This window comes from Bufo bufo, chromosome 1 (genome assembly GCF_905171765.1).
Source record: "Bufo bufo chromosome 1, aBufBuf1.1, whole genome shotgun sequence".
Taxonomy (NCBI): domain Eukaryota; kingdom Metazoa; phylum Chordata; class Amphibia; order Anura; family Bufonidae; genus Bufo; species Bufo bufo.
The window spans coordinates 476185608-476208822 of record NC_053389.1 but is presented as its reverse complement, the minus strand read 5'-3'; the positions used below and the strand labels follow the sequence as shown (position 1 = coordinate 476208822).

General features: G+C 42.9%; 1 protein-coding gene across 12 annotated transcripts in view; it reads left to right on the top strand.

The window, feature by feature from the left end:
- Window positions 1-23215, top strand: part of GRIP1 (glutamate receptor interacting protein 1) — a 534361-nt gene that overhangs the window by 501847 nt on the left and 9299 nt on the right. For 8 of the 12 annotated variants that reach the window (XM_040409512.1, XM_040409451.1, XM_040409503.1 and 5 more), the window contains 7 exons: window positions 1844-1989; window positions 5878-6022; window positions 8651-8790; window positions 9683-9865; window positions 16295-16451; window positions 20849-20960; window positions 21039-21083. In XM_040409512.1, coding sequence (XP_040265446.1) covers window positions 1844-1989; window positions 5878-6022; window positions 8651-8790; window positions 9683-9865; window positions 16295-16451; window positions 20849-20960; window positions 21039-21083 — 928 coding nt within the window. The remainder of the gene's footprint in view (window positions 1-1843; window positions 1990-5877; window positions 6023-8650; window positions 8791-9682; window positions 9866-16294; window positions 16452-20848; window positions 20961-21038; window positions 21084-23215) is intronic. The other 4 variants (XM_040409495.1, XM_040409486.1, XM_040409444.1 and 1 more) reach the window with 1 other exon arrangement.

Below are 23215 nucleotides of genomic sequence, written 5' to 3'. Positions count from 1 at the left end.
TGTGATCAAACATGACTGCAGCACTGTACAAGGGAGGAAGCCCACTCGTAGGGGTGATTGCGGGTCCTAGTGGTATAATTGCCAAGGCTGGTGTCACTCTTAAAACAACCATGGACCAAGCAAAGGTCCGCAACACTGTCTCACGTGTTTCATGCTTGTCGTATGTCAACATATTAGTACTAAGAAAAATGTAAAGTCAAAATCCATATGTGAGAATATATATATATGAAAAATTAACAGAAAGCACATTTTTTCATGAAATAACCCTCACATATTTAGTATCCCCATGTGCCCAACAACCTGTTCTATATCTATACACATTGTTTAGGTCAGTGAACAGGGTAAAGAAAACATGAAGGAATTGCGGGTTTATTTTGCTTGTACCCCAAAATAAAATACAAACTAAATGATAATGGTTGCATAGCCCAAAATATTAAAAATAGAACAATGTCAAATGAAAAATAAAAAAAATCCAGAATATAAAATAAAAAATACAATCCAGAATGTTAGGACAGAAATTAAAACATGGCCTGGGTTTGTACACTCCTTTTATATTGATGGCCTGTGCTGAGGACAGGCCAACAATATCTGATCAGCAAGGGTCCAACACCCTGAGACCATGCCGATCAGCTGTTTTAGAAGGCAATAGGTGCTGGAACTGCACAGCTCCATCCACTCTATAGTGGACAAATCTTGTTATTGCAGCGCTGCTCCAATTCACTTTAATAGGAGCACTAGAAGCGGCTTCTCACCAGGACTGAACACATTAGGTGGATATTCTGAGAGGGATTCAAAAGAACACCAGGGGTGCCATAAAAAGTATGTGATCATAATCTATACACGCAAGCATATTTTAAATGATTCCAATTGAAAATTGACGTTTTTCCTGATTTAACAGTCAAATTTAATCATATGACAATTGCTTTATATTATAAGAACAGAAAAGCGTTTTGTGATTTTTTTTTTTTTCTTTTTGCTCTAAGCTGTTGAGTTTTCACAGACCTTTTACTGAGAAATGAATCATTGGGTAAAACATATTTTACCTAGAAAAGCTCTGGTGACAGGGGGCTCCTTTTGCAGCCACATTTGCAATTCTAACAGTAATAATTTTTCACTGAGAGTTATTAAACTGCAGACGTTACTGCTCAGTGGTATGTTAATACCAGATTTAGAGGGAACATATATGAATAAAATGAAGTGCATGGGCAGTTGTATGATGGAGTACATGAAAAATAAAAATAAATGTCTAAATGACTGGTGTGCAGTTGGGAAGATTTATTTTCCCCTCCTTGAAAGGGCTTGTCTGAAATGAGAAAATAGATCTGCTTTTCCCCCTTCCCCCCAGAAATTGCGCTACTGCAGTCCGCGAGATGTCTCTGATATTACAGCTATCAGGCGAATGGGGCCAAGGTGCATTTTTCAGACACAGCCTATGGGCTACAGGGATTTATTTCTTGAACTATAGCATATAGAACTATGGGGGTCATTTACTATAAAAAATATGCTGGGCGGAAAAGGGGACTGGCCGGCCGGTTTTAGGCTTAGAAAATGTTCTAAATTTAAGCCATCAAGGAAACTGTCTTACATTTAGAATTGGAGGTGGATATGCCGATGTTATGTAGAGGCCGGCGCCTCTATGTAACTTCAGTGGATTCACCGCCAGTTAAAGGACTTGAAACGCCAGTCTTAATAAATGACCCCTTATGTTCTTATATCTTAGTTCTTTCTTTTTTTTTGGGGGGGGGGGGGGTATCCATCTAACACATTGAAATTACATGAGGTGAACTTGATGAATTTTCTTTCAATATTATGTACATTAATAGCTATGACTTCATAAAAACAGCACAGGCACCCTGGAACTGGGGGATAAACTACTTGCCATAGACAACATCCGGCTGGACAATTGCTCCATGGAGGATGCAGTTCAAATATTACAGCAATGTGAAGATCTTGTTAAGCTGAAAATACGCAAAGATGAAGATAACTCAGGTGGGTGACAGGCATTGCTTCATTCTGCTAGTGTAGTTTCTTGTGCAGAATTAGGCTAGGTTCACATCTTCAGCCAAATTGAGGTATTCTGTTCCAGCATAGGAATAGAATACCAGAATCACTGGATCCTGCATATATACCAGCCAGATCCCGTCCACCATAAAGGGGTCCGTTGGGTTTCTGGCCTGAATACGAGTTTTTAGTTGGACAATATAAAACTGCATGCAGTGGTATTTCATCCTTTTTTGCCAGAATCTTAAGTATTGGCTCCTGCCAGAACCTCCACCATAGATGTGACCCTAGCTTAAGATACATTTTTGATCTGTGGGATTGGGCACGAGTATAAGTCTTTCATCATCCAGTGTTATAAATCCCTACAGCACAATGTATCTGTGTGTGGCAATATTTCCTGACCAGCATGTAACAGGCACAGCTTTGGAAGTTTTTTATTACCTATTTCTATTTTGGACAACACAGGGGATGATGCCCACTAGGCTGTAATTTTCTGAGGAACCACCCTGAAAAGGTAGAAGTCAGAAAAAATAATGCATTTTTTAATGGTCCAGGTGCTGTCTACAATATTCATAAATAGGAGCATAAAACTGAACCTTAAAGGGAACCTGTCATCAACTTTATGCTGCCCATACTAACGGCAGAATAAAGTAGAGACAGGCAAGTTGATTTCAGCGGTCTGTCATTTATAAGTTAAAAGTAAGTGGTTGCCGAGAACCAACATCACAATCATTGCAGACTGGGCCTGGAAAAGAGTCCCGGCCACCTGAGAAGAGTCCTGGTTATTCATGAATCCCTGCTCTCCTGCCCACCTGCTGATGACTGACCGTCTTCTCCCTAGTTTTCTCCCTTTCTCTCTAGGAGTCAACTGCCAATCATCAGCAGATGGGTGGGGAGAGCAGGAGATTATGAATAACCATGACTCTTCTCAGGTAGATCTGACTCTTCTCAAGGCCTGGGCTGCAATGATTATGATGCTGGTTCTCGGCAACCACTTACTATTAGCTCATGAGTGACACACCGCTGAAGTCAGCATTTCTGTCACTAATTTATGCTGCACTCAGTGAGGTCAGCATAAAGCTGATGACAGGATCCCTTTAAGGCCTCTTTCACACAAGCTTGACGGATTGGCTCTGGATGCGTTCAGGTGCGTTCAGTGAAACTCGCACCATTTTGCAAGCAATTTCAGTCAGTTTTGTCTGCGATTTGCGTTCAGTTTTTTCCGAGCGAGTGCAATGCGTTTTGATGTGTTTTTCACGCGTGTGATAAAAAAATTGAAGGTTTACAAACTATCAACTATCAGTGAAACTATCAACTATCAGTGAAAAACGCATTGCATCCAGATGCAATGCGTTTTTCACAGAAGCCCCATTCGCAGAATATAGAACATGCTGCGTTTTTCACACAACGCAGAACTGATGTGTGAAAAAAAAAGCTCATATACACAGACCCATTGAAATGAATGGGTCAGGATTCAGTGCGGGTGCTATGCGTTCACGTCACGCATTGCACCTGCGCAGAAAACTTGCTTGTGTGAAAGGGGCCTTAAAAATGAAACAATAAAACATGGAAGTCCTTGCAGAGCATCATGTGGTACAGACAGACAGTTTTGGCAAAAATGATGGCAGAGAGAAATGCGACAAATTTATTAAGAGGTGTATGTCTCTCAATAAATTTGTCACTTCTTGTGTGCACCATAAACTGAAATCTGCACCAGCTTTGGATTGGTGTAGATTTCATTTATAATTTACACCTGTTTTCTTACATAAATTATTGTAATTATGTCAAGCTGTGGTGTCACTGTCCCCTTGTGCTTTTTAAAAAGTGGCGCAAGTGGCAGAGAATCATAAAAAGCTGGGCATTTTTGTGAGAGATGCTGCATTACCAGAAATTTAAAATAACACCTGTAAAACGTATTGCGATTGAACTGAGACTGGTTGGTCAATGATCACACAACCAAGGTGGTGCACCCTTTATTTTGGGTTCTGCAGCAAGGTAAATCATGAGACAGGGTCACATTAATACTGGGTGGCATCTACCCTTGCTGCGATACAGGCTGGCACTCTGGCATGGTAGTGGTCATACAGATGCTGGATATCCTCCTGTGGTTGGTCATTCCAAGCTCTTTCAACTTGTCCCTTTGGTTCAGCCAAGGTGCTTGTTGGCTGCTGTGCATGGGAGATCCATCGCCCCATCCAGTCTCAGACATTCTTTATGGGGGAGAGATCTGGCTATAAATCTGACCAGATACCCTAAGGAGCACATTGTGTATCTGTGGCAGTGCGTGGACAGAGGTGATCTTGTTGGAACACCATGTCTCCAAAGTAAAAAAAAGCAATAGGATTGGTCCCACAATGTCCTGGATATACCAAAGGCTGGTCAATGTTCCCTCCAAAAATACCTGACAGGAACGGCCATGGTAGCTAATGGTGCCCCACACCATGACACGTGATGTTGGTCCTGTGTGTCTACACACTGTATATCATAGCAGTAGGCACTCTCCAGCCATCCAGCGAACTCTGATGTGCCCACTATTCGTATAAGGCAGACTCTGCTTTCATCACTAAACACTATTATTTGTGGGGAATTGGGTCAGCACAACCTGTATGTGGTGCACATCACTATGGCGAAATACATATACAAACGAAAAATACAAATGTGATAGCACTCTACATCCAGCAATTTGCCTCCATGCTGGATGAGGCATTGGTGTACATTTTGGCCAAAGCGTAGTAAGCCACTCACCACGTCAAGGTCTCCTCTATTTGAGTGGTCCCTAACCCTGGATTTTGTGTGGCTGTCATGGCCGATGAACAGGTAGGAACTAGAGTTAGGGACCACTCAAATAGAGGCGACCTTGACGTGGTGAGTGGCTTACTACGCTTTGGCCAAAATGTACACCAATGCCTCATCCAGCATGGAGGCAAATTGCTGGATGTAGAGTGCTATCACATTTGTATTTTTCGTTTGTATTTTTCGTTTGTATAAACACTATTATTTGCCATTAATGGCCACATCAGAGTTCACAGGGAGACTAGGGAATGCCTACTGCCATCAAACATTGTGCACAGACACAAGGACCAAAATCAGGTGTCATTGTGTGGGGGATCATTAGCTACCATGGCCATTCCTGTCTGGTATTTATGGAGGAAACCCTTTGGTATGTCCAGGACCACTGGAGGATATCCAACATCGGTATGACCGTTATCATGCCAGAGTGGCAGCCTGGATCACAGCAAGGGGAGATGTCACCCAGTATTAATGTGACCCTGCCTACTGCAGTACCCAAAATTGGCTGTATGATCATTGACCAAGCACCACTATAGCAGGTTATACTTTGTCAGTCTCAGCTCATTCTCATTATGTTTTCCAGGTGTTCCATTTTCAGTTTCAACCTTTGTGCACCAAAAAACCCAGTGTAATACATTTGTAAACGTGCCTAATGTCTGCAGAGCTATTTTTGGGAATTTCAGTGTCACTGTGACTGTAAATATAGAAAAAATGTAAATATAGATTGCTTAATAAATGAATAAAAATGGCTGGTTAATGGTGTGTTATATGTACACAAATAGGTGACTTTGACAAGGCAGAGGAGATGCCTAGAGATTCAAACATTTCCCTGGCAATCTTATTTCACACTGAGGCAGGAAACAGGGAAACTCAGTAGTTTAATGACCAGCAGGGTTTGTAAATGATTGCCAGATCCTCAAGTGGAGAAAATATGCATCACCCCAGTTAAACCTAAATGTCTGGCTGCAGTATTCAGGGATGGCATACTGACTAATAAAGATGCAATGACATTAATTTCCTAAGTGTTTGTTGTTAATTTCAAATTATCTCAGCAGTGAAACTGAGACACAATTTTCACACTTTTAGATGAACAGGAAAGCAGCGGAGCCATAATTTACACAGTAGAGCTGAAGAGGTATGGAGGGCCCCTAGGAATTACAATTTCAGGAACTGAAGAACCTTTTGATCCAATTATCATTTCAAGCCTTACTCAAGGTGGACTAGCAGAAAGGTAATCTACCTATCTCATATCTATCTATCCTTTTCTATCTTTATGTCTGTTTTTCTAACTGCATGTCTATCTATCTATCTCTCCACCCATCTGAGTCTATATAACATGCCTTGTGAAAGTATTCACCTCATTTGTGTTTTTCTTCCGAGTAGAATAACCATTTGATATACACAACATTTGTACCACTTTCAAGATGCAACATAATTATTGTTTGTGTCACAGTAAAACTAAGACAAAAAACAGAGAAAACATTTATCAAATATGCTATGCCAGTTTTGTGGCGTAAAATGTTGCAAGTGATGCCCGCGTGCGACATTTGGTGCCAACTTTTGTCACACCTTCACACCAGACAATCCCCTGATGTATTTTTACAGACATAGGCGTACACCACATTGCATTTGTGTCAAATATATTATGATAATAATACTGTTCGCCATTTCATAAATTTGGCGCAAATTCACAAAGCACAGACTTAAAACTGCCACCATACCACCGCAAATGATAAATTGACCATTCTTCCAGGGCAAAACTGCTCCAACTTTTTCAAGTTACATGGGTTGAACTTGTGTTGATTCACAATAGTCTTCAAGGCATGCCACAGATTCTGAATTGGCTTGAGGTCTGGGCTTTGACTAGGCCATTCCATGACATTTCAATGTTTCACCTTAAACAACTGGTGTAACTTCATCAGTAAGTTTAAGGTGAACCTCTATCCCAGGTTTTCTTTAACAGTTGCCTTATATTTACTGTCATCCATTGTACCTTCAATCATGATCAGTTTTTTAGTCCCTGACAAGGAAAAGCATCCCAACAACATGATACTGCCACCAACGTTCTTCACGGTGAGAATGGTTTTCTTGGGGTGTTGGAAAGTGTTTGTTTTGTGACGCAGACCTTTTCCATGATGGACTAGTCTCATTCAACCAGAGAAGTGTCTTCTATATGTTTGGGTAGTTTGCTACATGGTTTTTGGCAAAGACCAAACATGTTTTCTTATGTTTTTATCTAAGCAATAACTTTTTTTCTGACTACTGTATAAGTTCATAAGTATACATCTTATAGTGGTCCTATGGACAGATACTTTCATGTCCACTGTGGATCTTTAAAGCTCCATCAATGTTACAGTTGGTGCCTTTGTTGAATCTCTGATTAATGCTTTCTTTGCCCGGTCTGTGAGTTTTGTTTGGCAGCCTTCTCTTCTCAGGCTTGTAGTTGTGCTATATTCTTTCCATTTTTTTATAATGGATTTACTGACCATTTACTGACCATTTTTGTAATATACTTTGATTACTGAAATCGTACATTTCTATTAGAAAAATAGCTCTAAAGTGTCCCATTTTGGGCATTAGCAACGCTCCTCTGTCTTCTGTTTACATAACACAGTCAGTCAGAAGACAGAGGTGCGTTTCTAGGGCTCAAATTGGGCCACTTTAGAGCTATTTTTCTAATAGAAATGTACGATTTCAGTAATCCAAGTATGTTATCAAAATGGTCAGTATCACTGCCCCTATGCATTACAAGAATAAAAGAATGACAGTTACACTTTAATTGTGCTCCATAGGATGATCAACGTTTGGGATATTTTTCATTTTTTTAACCAAACCCTGATTTATCCGTCTCCACAACTTTGATGTGTTTGGGAGCTCCTTGGTCTTCATGTTGCTTGGTTAGTAGTGTTGCAGACTCAGGGGCCATTTATAACAGGTGCATTTTACACTCACATCATTTGACAGGTCATGTAACACTTTGCACACAGGGGGGACTTTTTCCTTTACTTAGGTGACTTCAGAAATTAATTGGTTTGACCAGACCTTATTGAGGGGTTTCATAGCAAACGAGGTGAATACGTATGCACTCACACCTTTCTTCATTGTTATTCATTCTTAAACAAGGTATTTTCTTTTCATTCCACTGTAACAACTTGGATTCTTTGCTCGGGTCCATTAGATAAAATATATAATTGATTAAATTCTAGATTGTAATGAAACAAATTTGGAAAAACTGCAACGCACTCTTTATGTATTGGTCTGTCTGTGTCTGGTCAGGATGTAATATATGTTCTAATGTGACCCCATCAGCTATTACATTGGGTAAATTCTCATTACCACTGTGCTATGTTATGACTGATAGCTAGTGCTGAATGTGTAGAGGTTGGGGATAAGGTTAATATGAAGGACTGTTTACATCCCTGATATTTATAGATCTCATAAAATTGGCTGATGCAAGTCTTCCGATGCTTTATATGGCTGTGACCCACGTCTTTTATCCATTTCTTCAATGGAGCTCTTTGTCTCAAGGCTCATAAAGTACACATATTGTTATGCACATAAGAGCTTGTTATGTGTTCATCTGCTGCTAATAATTTAGGAGATCCATGATTGTAATATAACAGGAGGGTCTGGAAATAATGGAATACACTTTTATATGTGAACAGCGGTTTAAGATGATGAATTGTACAGTGTGATGATGAGTCATTCTCCGCTCCAATGTTAATAAACTTGAAGATTTCCGATCAAGAACTAAAAGTATGAGTTGGAAATTTTCTTGCAAAATTCAAATGTATTTTTTAAATTTAAAGTAACTATTTTTGTTTTTCTACGTAATTTTTTATTTTCTCTCTCTTGGTAGAACGGGTGCAATCCACATCGGGGATCGAATTCTAGCCATAAATAGTAACAGTCTGAAAGGAAAACCTTTGAGTGAAGCTATTCATTTACTGCAAATGGCAGGAGAGACTGTCACATTAAAAATCAAGAAGCAAACGGATGGTAAGCAAGAAGATTATCGGAGAATGACTGATGGAACACGGAGAGATTCTTTGAATTGAGATGACTGTGAAACACCATACAGGCTCCATGCACATGGCTCTGCTGTGCGCATTAGGCCTAAAGGGGTCCCCTTTTAGATACTGGAACCCTTTTTCTAGGACCCAGCCTTCTACCATTAAGGGGTTCTCTGGGAATAATTTAAAATGGCTGCCAGCAGCCTGTCCTAGAATATGAGTAGGAATAGTTGCCTGCACTTGCAGAGCTGCCTAGTGGGGTAAGGGGGTGGGGCCTCTACATTGCTCTACAATAGGTAATGATGTGATCCTGCCTACGATACACTATCATGGCTGAGCAGCCCGACAGGAAACTTCACCAACACATAGTATATATGTAAGTGTAGTGTGTAGTGTGTAGTGAGCAGGGCCGTAGCTATAGGGGGTGCAGAGGTAGCGGACGCTACGGGGCCCAGGAGCCTGAGGGGGTCCCAAAGACCCTTGTGCCACAAAAGAAGACACTGGTATTATAGAAAGTGCATGCTGGTCAAGTTAGGGAAGGGGATTAGGTCAATAATTTGGCATTGGTGGGGGGGCTGTTTAAATTTTTGCCTCAGGCAGCACAAAGGCTATATGCTTCCCGGTCCCTGGCCAGAAAGCATTGAGGGAAGGGGGTCCCCTCATCTTGGCAGCTCTGCAAGTGGAGGCATCCAGTCCTCCTCAAATTCTAAGACAGGTTGCTGGCAGCCATTTTCAATAATTTCCAGAGAACCCCTTTAAACCAAGATTCTGTGCTTGTTGGTGTCATCTGTTTACCTAACGCAGTCAAATAATACATGCAATATCAAGTTGAAATGCTTTCAACTCTATATGAAGGACAACTTGTCTTTTCCTTTCAGCCACTAGTCCTAAAGCATTTACATCATCTGGTAGAATAAGTGAGCTGTGTGACGGTGAAGATACTCCATGTACTCAGAAGTCCAGTAACCTTTCCGATATTTATTCCACCACTGTGCCAAGTGTAGACAGCGCAGTTGAGTCCTGGGATGGCTCTGCTGTGGACACTGCTTATGGAAGTCAAGGTAAACATTCTGTGTTACATGTGTAATTTGCAGAGATACTGGATTAGTATAGTGCCTCTACTATAGCCTAGTAAGCACATTTCATTGTTACCAGATTCTGTAGATTCGGTGTCAGTAACACAGTTCTGATGGAAGCCACTAGGATTATAATGAATTTATAAGCAAATGTAAAGGTCACCATTAGATTCCCTTTAGTGAAGCTGCCGACTATCTCATTTGTATATCTCCCGACGTTCCTCTGACAGAAAATAGCAGAGGGAAATAAGGATCCTGATCCCTTTCTTCTGGAAGGAAATACGCTGGCACAAGGTGTCAGGCAGCAGCTTTCTTCTCTCTTGCTATTGAACTGAGCATGCAAGTGCATGGGGGAGTCATGGGTGTTTAGCCAACAGCTACTGAAGGGGTATGAGCACCTTTCCTCTTGAGTAATGGGTATCTATTCTAGACAGTACACTACTGGATTTTATTTCATTTTTCTTACTGGAAAAGTACATTCATTTATGAAGATAACCTGCTTTTCCCTATGTGTGATTAGTACAGTACCTCGGAAAAGTGAGTACACCTCTCACATTTTTGTAAACATTTTATTATACCTTTTCATGGGACAACACTGAAGATCGGACACTGATGCAATGTAAAGTAGTACGTGTACATTTGGTGTGCGCTCAAAATAACTCAACACACAGCCATTAATGTCTAAACCGCTGGCAACAATAGTGAGTACACCCCTGAGTGAAAATGGCCAAATTGTGCCCAATTAGCCATTTTCCTTCTTTGGTGTCATGTGACTCGTTAGTGTTACAAGGTCTCAGGTGTGAATAGGGAGCAGGTGTGTTAAATCTGGTGTTATTGCTCTCACACTCTCTCATACTGGTCACTGGAAGTTTAACATGGTACCTCATGGCAAATAACTCTCTGAGGATCTGAAAAAATAATTGTTGCTTTACATAAAGATGGCCTAGGCTATAATATGATTGCCAACACCCTGAAACTGAGCTGCAGCACGGTGGCCAAGACCATACAGCGGTTTAACAAGACAGGCTCCACTCAGAACAGGCCTCGCCATGGTCGACCAATGAAGTTGAGTGCACGTGCTCAGCAGAGGTTGTCTTTTCAAAATAGACGTATGAGTGCTGCCAGCATTGCTGCAGAGGTCAAAGGTGTGGGGGTGGGGGGGGTTAGCCTGTCAGTGCTCTGACCATACGCCACACACTGCATCAAATTGGTCTGCATGGATGTCTTCCCAGTAGGAAGCCTCTTCTAAAGATGATGAACAAGAAACCCTACAGTTTGCTGAAGACAAGCCGACTAAGGACATGGATTACTAGAACTATGTCCTGTGGTCTGATTATTATTATTATTTATTATTAAAGCGCCATTCATTCCATAGCGCTGTACATGTGATAAGCGGTGCACATACATAATACAGACAATTGCACTAATCATAAATAAGACAAGTTACAAACTGGTACAAAAGGAGAGAGGGCCCTGCCCGTGAGGGCTTACAATCTACATGGTATGGGAGAAGGACACAGTAGGTGCGAGTTAAGTTGGTCATGGCGGTATAGAGGCAGCAGGGTCACTGGTTGTAGGCTTGTCTGAAGAGGTGGGTTTTCAGGTTTCTTTTGAAGGATTCCAATGTAGGTGAGAGTCTGATATGTTGGGGTAGCGAGTTTCAGAGTATGGGGGATGCACGGGAGAAATCTTGGAGTCGATTGTGGGAAGAGGCGATAAGAGGAGAGGAGAGAAGGAGGTCTTGTGAGGATCGGAGAGTGCGTGTGGGGATGTATCGGGAAAGTAGCTCCGAGATGTAGGGAGGGGACAGGTTATGGACGGCATTGTATGTATTTGTTAGTACTTTGAAGTGAATTCGCTGGGCAATGGGGAGCCAGTGAAGGGATTGGCAGAGGGGAGAGGCAGAGGAGTAATAGGGTGAGAGGTGGATTAGTCGGGCAGCAGAGTTGAGGATAGATCGGAGGGGTGCGAGAGTGCTAGATGGAAGGCCACAGAAGAGAATGTTGCAGTAGTCTAGGCGGGAGATAATGAGGGCATGTACAAGAATTTTCGCAGAGTCAAAGTTAAGGAAAGCACGGATGCGGGAGATGTTTTTGAGTTGGAGGCGGCAGGTGGTGGAAAGAGCTTGGATTTGCGTTCGGAAGGAAAGTGCAGAATCAAAGGTCATTCCAAGGCAGCGGACTTTGTTGACCGGGGAGAGTGTGCAGCCATTGATCATGATAGATAGGTCTGCTGAGGGGGTTGAACAAGATGGGGGAAAGATTATAAATTCTGTCTTATCCATGTTAAGTTTTAGAAAGCGAGAGGCGAAGAAGGATGATATAGAAGATAGACATTGTGGGATTCGTGATAGTAAGGTGGTGATGTCTGGACCAGAGAGGTAGATTTGTGTGTCGTCAGCGTAGGAGTGATACTGAAAGCCATGGGACTCTATGAGCTGTCCCAGGCCAAAAGTGTAGATAGAGAAGAGCAGGGGTCCTAGGACAGAGCCTTGCGGGACACCAACAGAGAGGGAATGAGACAAGGAGGTGGTGCGAGAGTGGGAGACGCTAAACGTCCGGTCTGTGAGGTATGATGTGATCCAGAAGAGGGCCAGGTCGGTGATGCCAAGAGATGAGAGAGTTTGCAACAGAATGGAGTGGTCAACAGTGTCAAAGGCAGAGGACAGGTCAAGGAGAAGGAGGACAGAGTATTGTTTCTTGGTTTTGGCTGTCAGCAGGTCATTGGTGACTTTGGTAAGGGCAGTCTCGGTCGAGTGGTGGGGTCGGAAGCCAGATTGTAGGCGGTCAAAGAGGGAGCAGGAGGAGAGGTGGGAGGACAGTTCTGAATGGACATGTTGTTCAAGTAGCTTTGAGGCATAGGGAAGAAGTGATATGGGGCGATAACTGGACAAGGAAGATGGGTCAAGTGAAGGCTTTTTGAGGATGGGTGTAATGGTAGCATGTTTAAAAGCAGAGGGGAAGACACCAGAGTTGAGTGATAGGTTGAAGAGATGAGTTAGGGTTGGGATAAACACTGTGGTGAGGTTAGGGATGAGGTGGGATGGGATTGGGTCAAGTGCACAGGTGGTCAGATGAGATTTGGAGAGTAGAGTGGAGAGTTTTTCTTCTGTAATGGTGGAGAAGCAGGTTTTGGGAGAAGAGGACCGAGCAGTTGTGTAGAGGGTCTGTGGGGACTGTGGGGACTGTGTAGTGAAGCTTTCCCTGATGTTGACTATCTTTTGTTTGAAGTATTTGGCAAAGTCCTCAGCTGAGAAGAGAGGAGAGGGTGGGGGCGCTGGGGGACGGAGAAGGGAGTTAAAAGTGCTAAAAAGTTGTTTAGGGCTGTGTGTAAGGGAAGATATGAGAGATGAGAAGTAGGCCTGTTTTGCATCAGCGAGTGAGTATTTAAATATGAGGAGGGATTGCTTGTATGCGGTGAAATGATCTTTAGAATGGGATTTCTTCCATTGCCGCTCAGCAGCCCTGGAAGCTTGTCTGAGTTTTTTGGTCAGGTTGGTGTGCCAGGGTTGTCTGTTTATTTTTCGGGTTTTGTTGTGTGTGAGGGGGGCAACAGTGTCCAGAGCTGTACTTATTGTGTTGTTATATAGGGTGGTAGCAGCTTCTGGGTCTTGGAGGGAGCATATGGTAGAGAGTGAGAGAAGAGAGTCAGAAAGCAAGCAAAAGTCGAGATGTTTAAGGTTCCTGCGGGGGTGTGTTAGTGTGTGGACCGGGGGAGCAGCAGAAGAGACCAGTGAAGAGAAGGTGAGTAGGTAGTGGTCGGATAGGGGGAGAGGCGAATTAGAAAGGTTAGATAGGGAGCAGAGGCGGGTAAAGATCAGATCCAGAGTGTGACCATCTCTGTGGGTGGGAGCTGAAGACCACTGTGATAGGCCGAAGGAGGAAGAGAGCGATAAGAGTTTAGAGGCGGCCGAGTGGCATGTGTCAATAGGGATGTTGAAGTCACCCATGATGATCGTGGGGATGTCGGCAGAAAGAAAGTGTAGTAGCCAGGTGTTAAAGTGGTCAAAAAAGATGGTGGCTGGGCCTGGAGGGCGGTAAATGATGGCTACTTGAAGGTTAGAGGGAGAGTAGATGCGAACAGAGTGTACTTCAAATGAGGTGAGCGTAATGGAGGGTGGCAGTGGAATTGGGCTGTAGGAGCAGGTGTCTGATAGGAGGAGACCAACTCCTCCACCATGTTTGCAGCCGGGGCGGGGGGTGTGAGTGAATTGAAATCCACTATAAGAGAGTGCAGCAGGGGAGGAGGTGTCAGAGGGTGTCAGCCATGTTTCTGTGAGACCCAGAAAGGAAAGCTTTTGAGAGATGAACAGTTCATGAATGTATGACAGTTTGTTACAGACAGAGCGCGCGTTCCATAATGCTCCTGCAAGAGGAACCAAAGGAGCAGGGGTCAGAGGAATGGTTATTAGGTTTAAGGGGTTGCAGAAATTTGTAGAAGGAGATTTGTAGTGGGACATGGAGGTGATAGTGGGGATTTGCTGAGGGGGTCCAGGGTTTGGAGAGATATCACCAGCAGTAAGGAGAAGCAGAGAAAGTGTTAATAGAGGGCATGAGGAGTGTGTGTGTGTGTTTGGGAAGGAAGTGTTTTATGTTGGCAAACAGGTTTGTGCAAGCGGTCAGATGAGAAGGTAAAATGTAGGAAGAGATGAATAGTTCATTGCTGGGTGAATGGATGTGGGGGTATTTCAGGAGGTGTTGGAAAAGTGGGAAGAGTAAGATGAAAAATTGAAACATTGTTTGCATTAACTAATGTCTGTATTTACCTGTGGTCCCCTTCTGGTCCAATTCTGGTATAATTCAGTCTGTGCACTTAAGAGTGGCACTTGAGAGATGTGCCATTTGGAAAGACCATGGTCTGAAAGACCTAGGACCTTAGATTTATACCACTCAGTGTTCAATCAGGTGTGACCAAGAGGGGAGGGGGCTACATATGGCCTAATCAAGGGGCATCAGATACAGGGGTGAAATAGTCAATGTAAACAAATACACAATAAATCCCGCAGGGAAGGAGACATTAATGCTTCAGAAAAGACATACCAGGATTTTGAAGCAGAGATGAGATGGGGTGGACAATAAACCAAAACCAAAGGAGCAGGGGTCAGAGGAATGGTTATTAGGTTTAAGGGGTTGCAGAAATTTGTAGAAGGAGATTTGTAGTGGGACATGGAGGTGATAGTGGGGATTTGCTGAGGGGGTCCAGGGTAGGTCTGATGAGACCAAGATAAACGTATTTGGTTCAGATGGTGTCAAGTGTGTGTGGCGGAACCAGGTGAGCAGTACAAAGACAAGAGTATCTTGCCTTCAGTCTGGCATGGTGGTGGGAGTGTTATGGTTTGGGACTGCATAAGTGCTGTCAGGAGCTACAGTTCATTGAGTGAACAATGAATGCCAACATGTACTATGACATACTGAAGCAGAGCATTATCTCCCCCCTTCGGAAACTGGGCCGCAGGGCAGTATTCCAACATAACGGCCCCAAACACGCTTCCAAGACGACCACTGCCTTGCTAAACAAACTGAGGGTAAAGGTCCTGGACTGGCCAAGCATGTCTCCAGACCTAAACCCTATTGAGCATCTGTGGGGCATCCTCAAACGGAAGGTGGAGGAGCGCAAGGTCTCTAACATCCACCAGCTCTGTGATGTCATCATGGAGGAGTGGAAGAGAAGACTACTTTACATTGTATCAAAGGGTCATATCTTCAATATTATCCCATGAAAAGATATAATAAAATATATACAAAAATGTCAGGGGTGTACTCACTTTTGTGAGATACTTGTATATACTGATATTATATCATACATGATCTATGCTTTTTGAGGGAATAAAAGATGTTTTTCGTATATATATATATATATATATATATATATATATATATATCTACAGGTGAAGTGTTTTCTATTCTACACTGACATTACGTTAATTCCAAGTCACCATAAGTAGAATATAGTCCTATTAAAGGCTTGGGGGCACAATGTCTACCCTGGAGTTCTGTGCATAAGCTAATAGAAGTGACACTATAATCACATAATATGCTGGTAATGACCAAAAACACTTAGGGTCCATTCACACGTCCGCAAGTGTTTTGTGGTCCGCAAATTGCGGATCCGCAAAACACTGACACCGGGCATGTGCGTTCTGCATTTTGCGGACCGTACATGGCCGGCACTTTAATAAAAATGCCTTTTCATGTCACAAGAATAGGACATGTTCTATTTTTTTGTGGAACGGAAGTACGGATGCAGACAGCACACTGTGTGCTGTCCGCATCTTTTCCGGCCCCATTGAAAATGAATTAGTTCGGATTCGTTCCGCAACATTGCGGAACGGATCCGGATCCATTTTGCAGACGTGTGAATGGACGCTTATTATAAATGCTAGTCACCAGTTTTAAGGTTTTTATGACTTTTCAGGACCTAGTTTCCAAGCCTCCGGATTCAGTTTCAATACATTCGAATGGAGGAACCCGAAACAGAAGGGCAGTCTGTCTCCTTTGAATAGACCAACCAATAATCACTTTCAGGATACAGGACTTAGTGATGATGAATGGGAAAGGCCAACTACCAGTGGGTAAGTTCTGCTTATTACTGATGTGAGCGATGTTCAGAAGTCTGTGCATTGCCAGAGGTGTGCTGATATCTCCTGGTGCCAGCACATTTTATGCCTTTGCGTTCTTTTAATTACTGCTGACATTTAGCGCACTCACAGGTTTTCCTTTTTTTTAATTTAATGCTCTGACAGTTCATTTTAGATCAGATGAAAAATGCTAGGCTAAAATGCTCTGTTTGACAGGGTTGGCAGAAATAAACCAGATTCCTATGGAGAAGCCTTTGAGTGCTTTAGTGCTTGGTACATTTTTACATATGCTGCTGCCAGTATATAAAAGTCTCCTTCAGAGCCTTCACAGGTTATAGGCTACATTCACCCGAAACAAACATCTGGTAAAAACGGTAAAGCGGTCCGTTTTTAACAGACATTTTTGCCACTGATGCCTTTCTGAGAATTGGATGTTATAAACTGTCCCCTTTAATTGTCTGGGAGCTGTCTATCTGTGAAAATGGACAAAAAAATGTTTTTATTTTTTATTTCTGTTATTCACCGTCCGTCAAAAAACGGCTGTGTGAATCACCCCATAGAGTACCATTGTTCTTAAAATGGACGTGTCATGGCTTTAAAAAAAAAAAACAACCATCACATGTCAATTTTCCACTATTGTGTGAATGTAACCATAAAGTTAGCACCCTAGAAAGGTGCAGACATATATGTTTATACCACCCTGGTATGGTGCTTGTTATTTCCACTGTAGCATGTGGCACTGGTATTTTATTACTGACCAGTACTACTGATGCTCCTCTAATCCTATGCTGCACTACACGGACAGTATGGCCCCTTGCAGACGAGAGGGTGTCATGCTGCGAGTCTGCAGCGCAGCTCCCAGCAATGACGGGGTCACATAGCATTATATTGATTTATGATGCTATGTAACCCTTACAGTTCTGGAATGTATTGGATAACACTGGCAGCATTATGTCAGTGCCATCTAAGTCTACTTTCACACTCGCGTTTTGGCTTTCTGCTTGTGAGATCCGTTCAGGGCTCTCACTAGTGGTCCCAAACGGATCAGTTTGCATTCTAATGCATTCTGAATGGATAAAGATCCGCTCAGAATGCATCAGTTCAGTCTCCATTCTGCTTTGGAGACGGACACCAAAACGCTGCTTGCAGCGTTTTGGTGTCCGTCTGATCAAACTGAGCCAAACGGATCCGTCCTGGCACACAATGTAAGTCAATGAGGACGGATCTGTTATCACTGACACAATCTGGCAATAGAAAACGGATCCATCCTCCATTTACCTTCAGTGGTGTTCAAGATGTATCCGTATTGGCTATGTTACAGATAATACGAACGGATCCATTCAGAACGGATGCAGACAGTTGCATTATCTGAACGGATCCGTCCTCCATTGACTTTCAATGGTGTTCAAGACGTGGTTAAAGATGATACAAACTGATCCGTTCTGAACGGATGCAGACAGTTTTAGTATCTGAACGGATCCGTCCATGACGGATCCGCACAAAACAAGAGTGTGAAAGTAGCCTAAAACATTCCAGAACTGTAAGGCCCCTTTCACACGAGCGAGTATTCCGCGCGGATGCGATGCGGGAGGTGAACGCATTGCACCCGCACTGAATACCGACCCATTCATTTCTCTGGGGCTGTGCACACGAGCAGTGATTTTCACGCATCACTTTTGCGTTGCGTGAAAATCGCAGCATGCTCCTCTTTGTGCGTTTTTCACGTAACGCAGGCCCCATAGAAATGAATGGGGTTGCGTGAAAATCGCAAGCATCCGCAAGCAAGTGCGGATGCGGTGCGATTTTCACGCACGGTTGCTAGGAGACGATCGGGATGGAGACCCGATCATTATTATTTTCCCTTATAACATGGTTATAAGGGAAAATAATAGCATTCTGAATACAGAATGCATAGTAAAACAGCGCTGGAGGGGTTAAAAAATAAATAAAAAATCATTTAACTCACCTTAATCCACTTGCTCGCGTAGCCGGCATCTCCGTCTGTCTCTTTTACTGTATAGGACCTGTGGTGAGCATTAACTATAGTTTAAGGACCTGGGATGACGTCACTCTGGTCATCACATGGTACGTCACATGATCTTTTACCATGGTGAATCACCATGGTAAAAGATCATGTGACGTACCATGTGATGACCGGAGTGACGTCATCCCAGGTCCTTGAACTATAGTTAATGCTCACCACAGGTCCTATACAGTAAAAGAGACAGACGGAGATGCCGGCTACGCAAGCAAGTGGATTAAGGTGAGTTAAAAAAAAAAAAATTTTAACCCCTCCAGCGCTGTTTTACTATGCATTCTGTATTCAGAATGCTATTATTTTCCCTTATAACCATGTTATAAGGGAAAATAATACTATTTACAGAACACCGATCCCAAGCCCGAACTTTTTGCACTCGCACGGAAAAATCGCGGGTGTTCCCGCAACACACCCGCACATTTTCCCGCAACGCCCGTGTGAAAGAGGCCTAAGGGTTACATAGCATCATAAATCAATATAATTAGAGATGAGTTAATTTCATAATTTGAAATTCGTTCACACTTCGTTTGGTGGTAAAAGGTGAATTGCGTTATGGATTCCGTTACCACGGACCATAACGCAATTCCATGACGGAATGCCTTTAGAGGCATTCCGTTATTCATTCTGTCATAGTAGAAGTCTATGGGCTGCAAAACGGATCAGTTCATTTCCGTTATGCAGGGGAATTTGTTATTTACAGCAGCTGTGTAGGCAGTACTAATAAGGCGTGTAGTCTGCTGATGTAGTTTTAGATTAATAGTGTTCCTAGATTGCCCTACATGTATATACTGGAATGCACAGGCTGATTAAACAAGCAGCATTGCTTATAAGATTACATTGGGGAATCTGGATTAAAACCAGGTATACAGAAGCTTTGTGTGTGAGCACATAGAATTGTGAGTAAAGAACTTCATCACTTACCTGCTAACATACATGATTCTGATTTCTACATTTGTGCGATGTTCTGATTTCTACATTTGTGCGCAAATAGTTTGAATGCATTATCACCCTGGAGTAAACTGGTGTAAATGATAGTGACTATGCTGGGGGTCAATGGACTGCCTACATTTCTTCCATTTTTCAGAAAGTGGCAAGGGTGGCGAACATACACTTGCATCTAACTTTAGGTGCAATGGTGTTCAAAAGTTGTGAGACCATCTTTTTATGCCAGTTTGTGGCATAGAGGGACATAATAAATGTCTTTCAATGTCTTTTAGAGGGAAAACACATCATGAGAATTGTAGCCCTTTACATTGTAACCCTGCCCAGAACAAGCCCTAGCAGCATTAAAACAAAGGTGCTATACAGAGCTGGAAAGATAATGAAAGTGAGAAATCCTTAAACTTCTCAGCTATGGTGACATCTGGTGGGCATTCAAACAGTTTATAGGTATCTTTCTGTACAAATTTGGAAAATGCCTTTAAATAGCACCATATCTTGAGGAGGTGATGGATTCCTAAGACAAATATACTATGAAGATAGAAAGTACACAGGTGGAGTATTAAACTGGTGAGATATGATGGCCACAGCTGGCATAACTGTCAAGCCTGGTAAAGATGGGTATTCCAGCTTGTTGTCTTTGCTATAAGGACATCAATATGAGACCTTGTTGTTGCTCTCTGCTTATGTGTCTCATGCGTTTGTGTGTAACTCTCTGGATTCATTTTTCCATCACATTATACACTGCTCGTTTCCATGGTTACAGACCATCCTACAATCCATTAGCACTGATCGTGCTTGCACACTATAGGAAAAACTGTCAGCATCTCTGGTGGCTGGGAGCCCACATAGGCTACTGCTTTTTCCTATATTGTGCAAGCACGACCACCACTGATGGATTGCAGGGTGGTCATAACCATGGAAACGAGCAGTGTATAATGTGATGAAAAAATAAAGCCAGCCAGCAAAGAAAGCAATATGGACAATCACAATACATTAGTAAGTGTCTTGTATTGTTCTTTTCTTGTCTCTCTCAAATAAAAGAATTTGAACAACAATACATTAGTAAGTGGCTTGTATTAATCTTCTCTACATTACTGAAGTGAGACAACTCCTTAAATCATTTTCTCTCAACCCTTTGAGTTCCCTTGACAGCAGATTGAGACATTCTTTCATGGCAATCACAATAACTTTAGAGGGACGCCTATATAATTCTGTAATACTAGGCACAGCTCAATAGAATAGGGTTTTAAAATGGGCATGGACATGGATGAGTGGTGACCTAAAGAGACAGCAGTAGTGAGGCCTAAAAACAGTGAAAACGTTTCTGAAAGTGCTACTGGTCAAAATCCTAATGTAACATGTTCTTGTATTTCAGTCTGCATATTCTATACATGCTTTATCTTGGTTCTAGATTTATTGGTGGTCCAGAGGATCCAGAAGCAGATCAAGAGGAGAACTTCTGGTCTCAAGCACTGGAAGACCTTGAAACGTGTGGCCAGTCAGGAATTCTGAGAGAACTAGAGGTAATACGTGAAACCTAATAAATTAAATCCAGACAATTGTTGTGTTATGTAGATAACATCCTCTTATTATTTTCACAGGAGAAAGCTGGCAATCACAAATGTTCTAGGAACATGATTCTTTTGGTATACACTTCCTGCGTGTTGCTTACTGTGTGTTGATCTAGCCTCTTGCTTGTCATGGCTAGGGTGCAGCGTGTGCAAGTAAAATACAGCATGTAGATACACAGCTTGTTACTTGACTTCTTGTATACATACTGTAGGTAGTCAATGGGTTATTTATCACACTCTCTGGATATAGGGCAAATTTGCAAACATGTGAAATGCTATATTACTATTTCATACTTTGTCACCTATACAGTCTAGTCTGGAGTGCCAATCCGGCAGCGGTTTCTCCCGGTTCCCTAAATGCTTGGCAGAGTGTGCAGTTTTTTTCAATATGGAGAAGGAAGTAAGCCACTGCTAGATTTTGGCAGTTATCTCTTGAAAATAAAAGGATCAGGCTTGTTGAAATCCAGGTGTCCGATCCTTCTTTCACCCAACAACTGTCATTCAAGATTCAGGAAGCCCCTATAGACATGAATGGTTGGCTGGGCCCACCAAACTTGGCAGATTTGCCCACCTTAACGGACACTACAGTTAGACACTCCTCAGCCTCATAAGGCCGACAACGGGACAGTACATTCAGCTGCACAACAAATCATGATTACAGTCACCGTCCATTTAATACTAGCAGTAAAACAATAGTCCCATATGTGTGTGATTTTACTTCTCCATACTCGATTGAACACTAGGGCAAATGGTGATTACCATAACAGAATCCTGTACTAGCTGCCTATAAACATGACGCCACAACTCGGGGAGTGTATATTTTTCCACCATGCCTCAACAGTATGTGCCTGTTTCCAAGAGACTGCTGTGTGTGCTGGCTGATAGCATGCAGGAAAGTTCTGTCCTCTGCTCCTGCCTCCAGACTGATTTTGGGATCCTCTTACTTCTACTGCATCTGTTTTCTTGGGGACATGTATAAAGTGGAACTATGTGCAAATGACACGAGTTAGCACCCCCATATACACAATGTGAAATTATCTACAACTTTTTTATGCCGCTGTTTAAAGGACAAAATGGGTTAAACAAATATAAAATATGCCCCGCTTTCTAGTCTTGTCTCAACATGCAGGAAACGGCAGGAGAAATCTGTTCAGCCATTTGGGCATCAGCTCGACTCAGCGGGCATCCCCTGGCTATTCTAATGTGCTGTTAGCGGGGGGCTCGGTAAGCAGTAAAGGGGGTTCTCCGGTAATTAATAAAATTAAATTACTGAAAATGCCAATAGCAGGCAGCGACGGGGATGAGGGGTGACGCTAGGGAGGCTCGTAGGAAGATGCAGCGGTGGCCGTGCAGGCATCAGAAGTGACGCAGGTGCCAGGAAGCAGGCATTTTGGGGGGCATTATAGGGGTTGGATAACCCCTTTAACAGTCCGATGTAAAGAGACATTTCAGATGGAAGTGGAGGGCTGGCGTGCCCACATGCCCCTTTTCTCAAGCTGTTCTAACTTACAGCTTGGGATGTTAGTTTCAAGCAGAGATCTCAAGAGCTGTCTCAGCTCTCCTCATGGCTCTGGCTGTCATGAATTATGATCCTACACGCAGCGGGTAACATCATCAGCTCTGTGTGTCGGAACAAAGTGAAAGTGCAGAGAGGACGGATAAGACTGCTGTGGTAATGTAGCAGTGTGTGCATGCTGCTGCTGATCAGCCACAACCCCACCAGTCCCTCTTCTCTGTACTTTCACTTCATTCTTTCCTACAGGCAGAGAGCTGAAGATGTTATCAGCTGTGTGTAGGATAGTAATTCATGACAGCTAGAGTCATGAGGAGAGCTGAGACAGCTCTTGAGCTCCCTGCTTTAGGCCTCATGCACACGACCGTTGTGTGCATCCGTGGCCGTTGTGGCGTTTTCCGTTTTTTTTCGCGGACCCATTGACTTTCAATGGGTCCGTGGAAAAATCGGAAAATGCGCCGTTTTGCAGCCGAGACCGTGATCCGTGTATCCTGTCCGTCAAAAAAATATGACCTGTCCTATTTTTTTGACGAACAACGGTTCACGGACCCATTCAAGTCAATGGGTCCGTGAAAGAACACGGATGCACACAAGATTGGCATCCGTGGCCGTAGGTTACTTTAATACAGACGGATCTGAAGATCCGTCTGCATAAAAGCTTTTTCAGAGCTGAGTTTTCACTTCGTGAAAACTC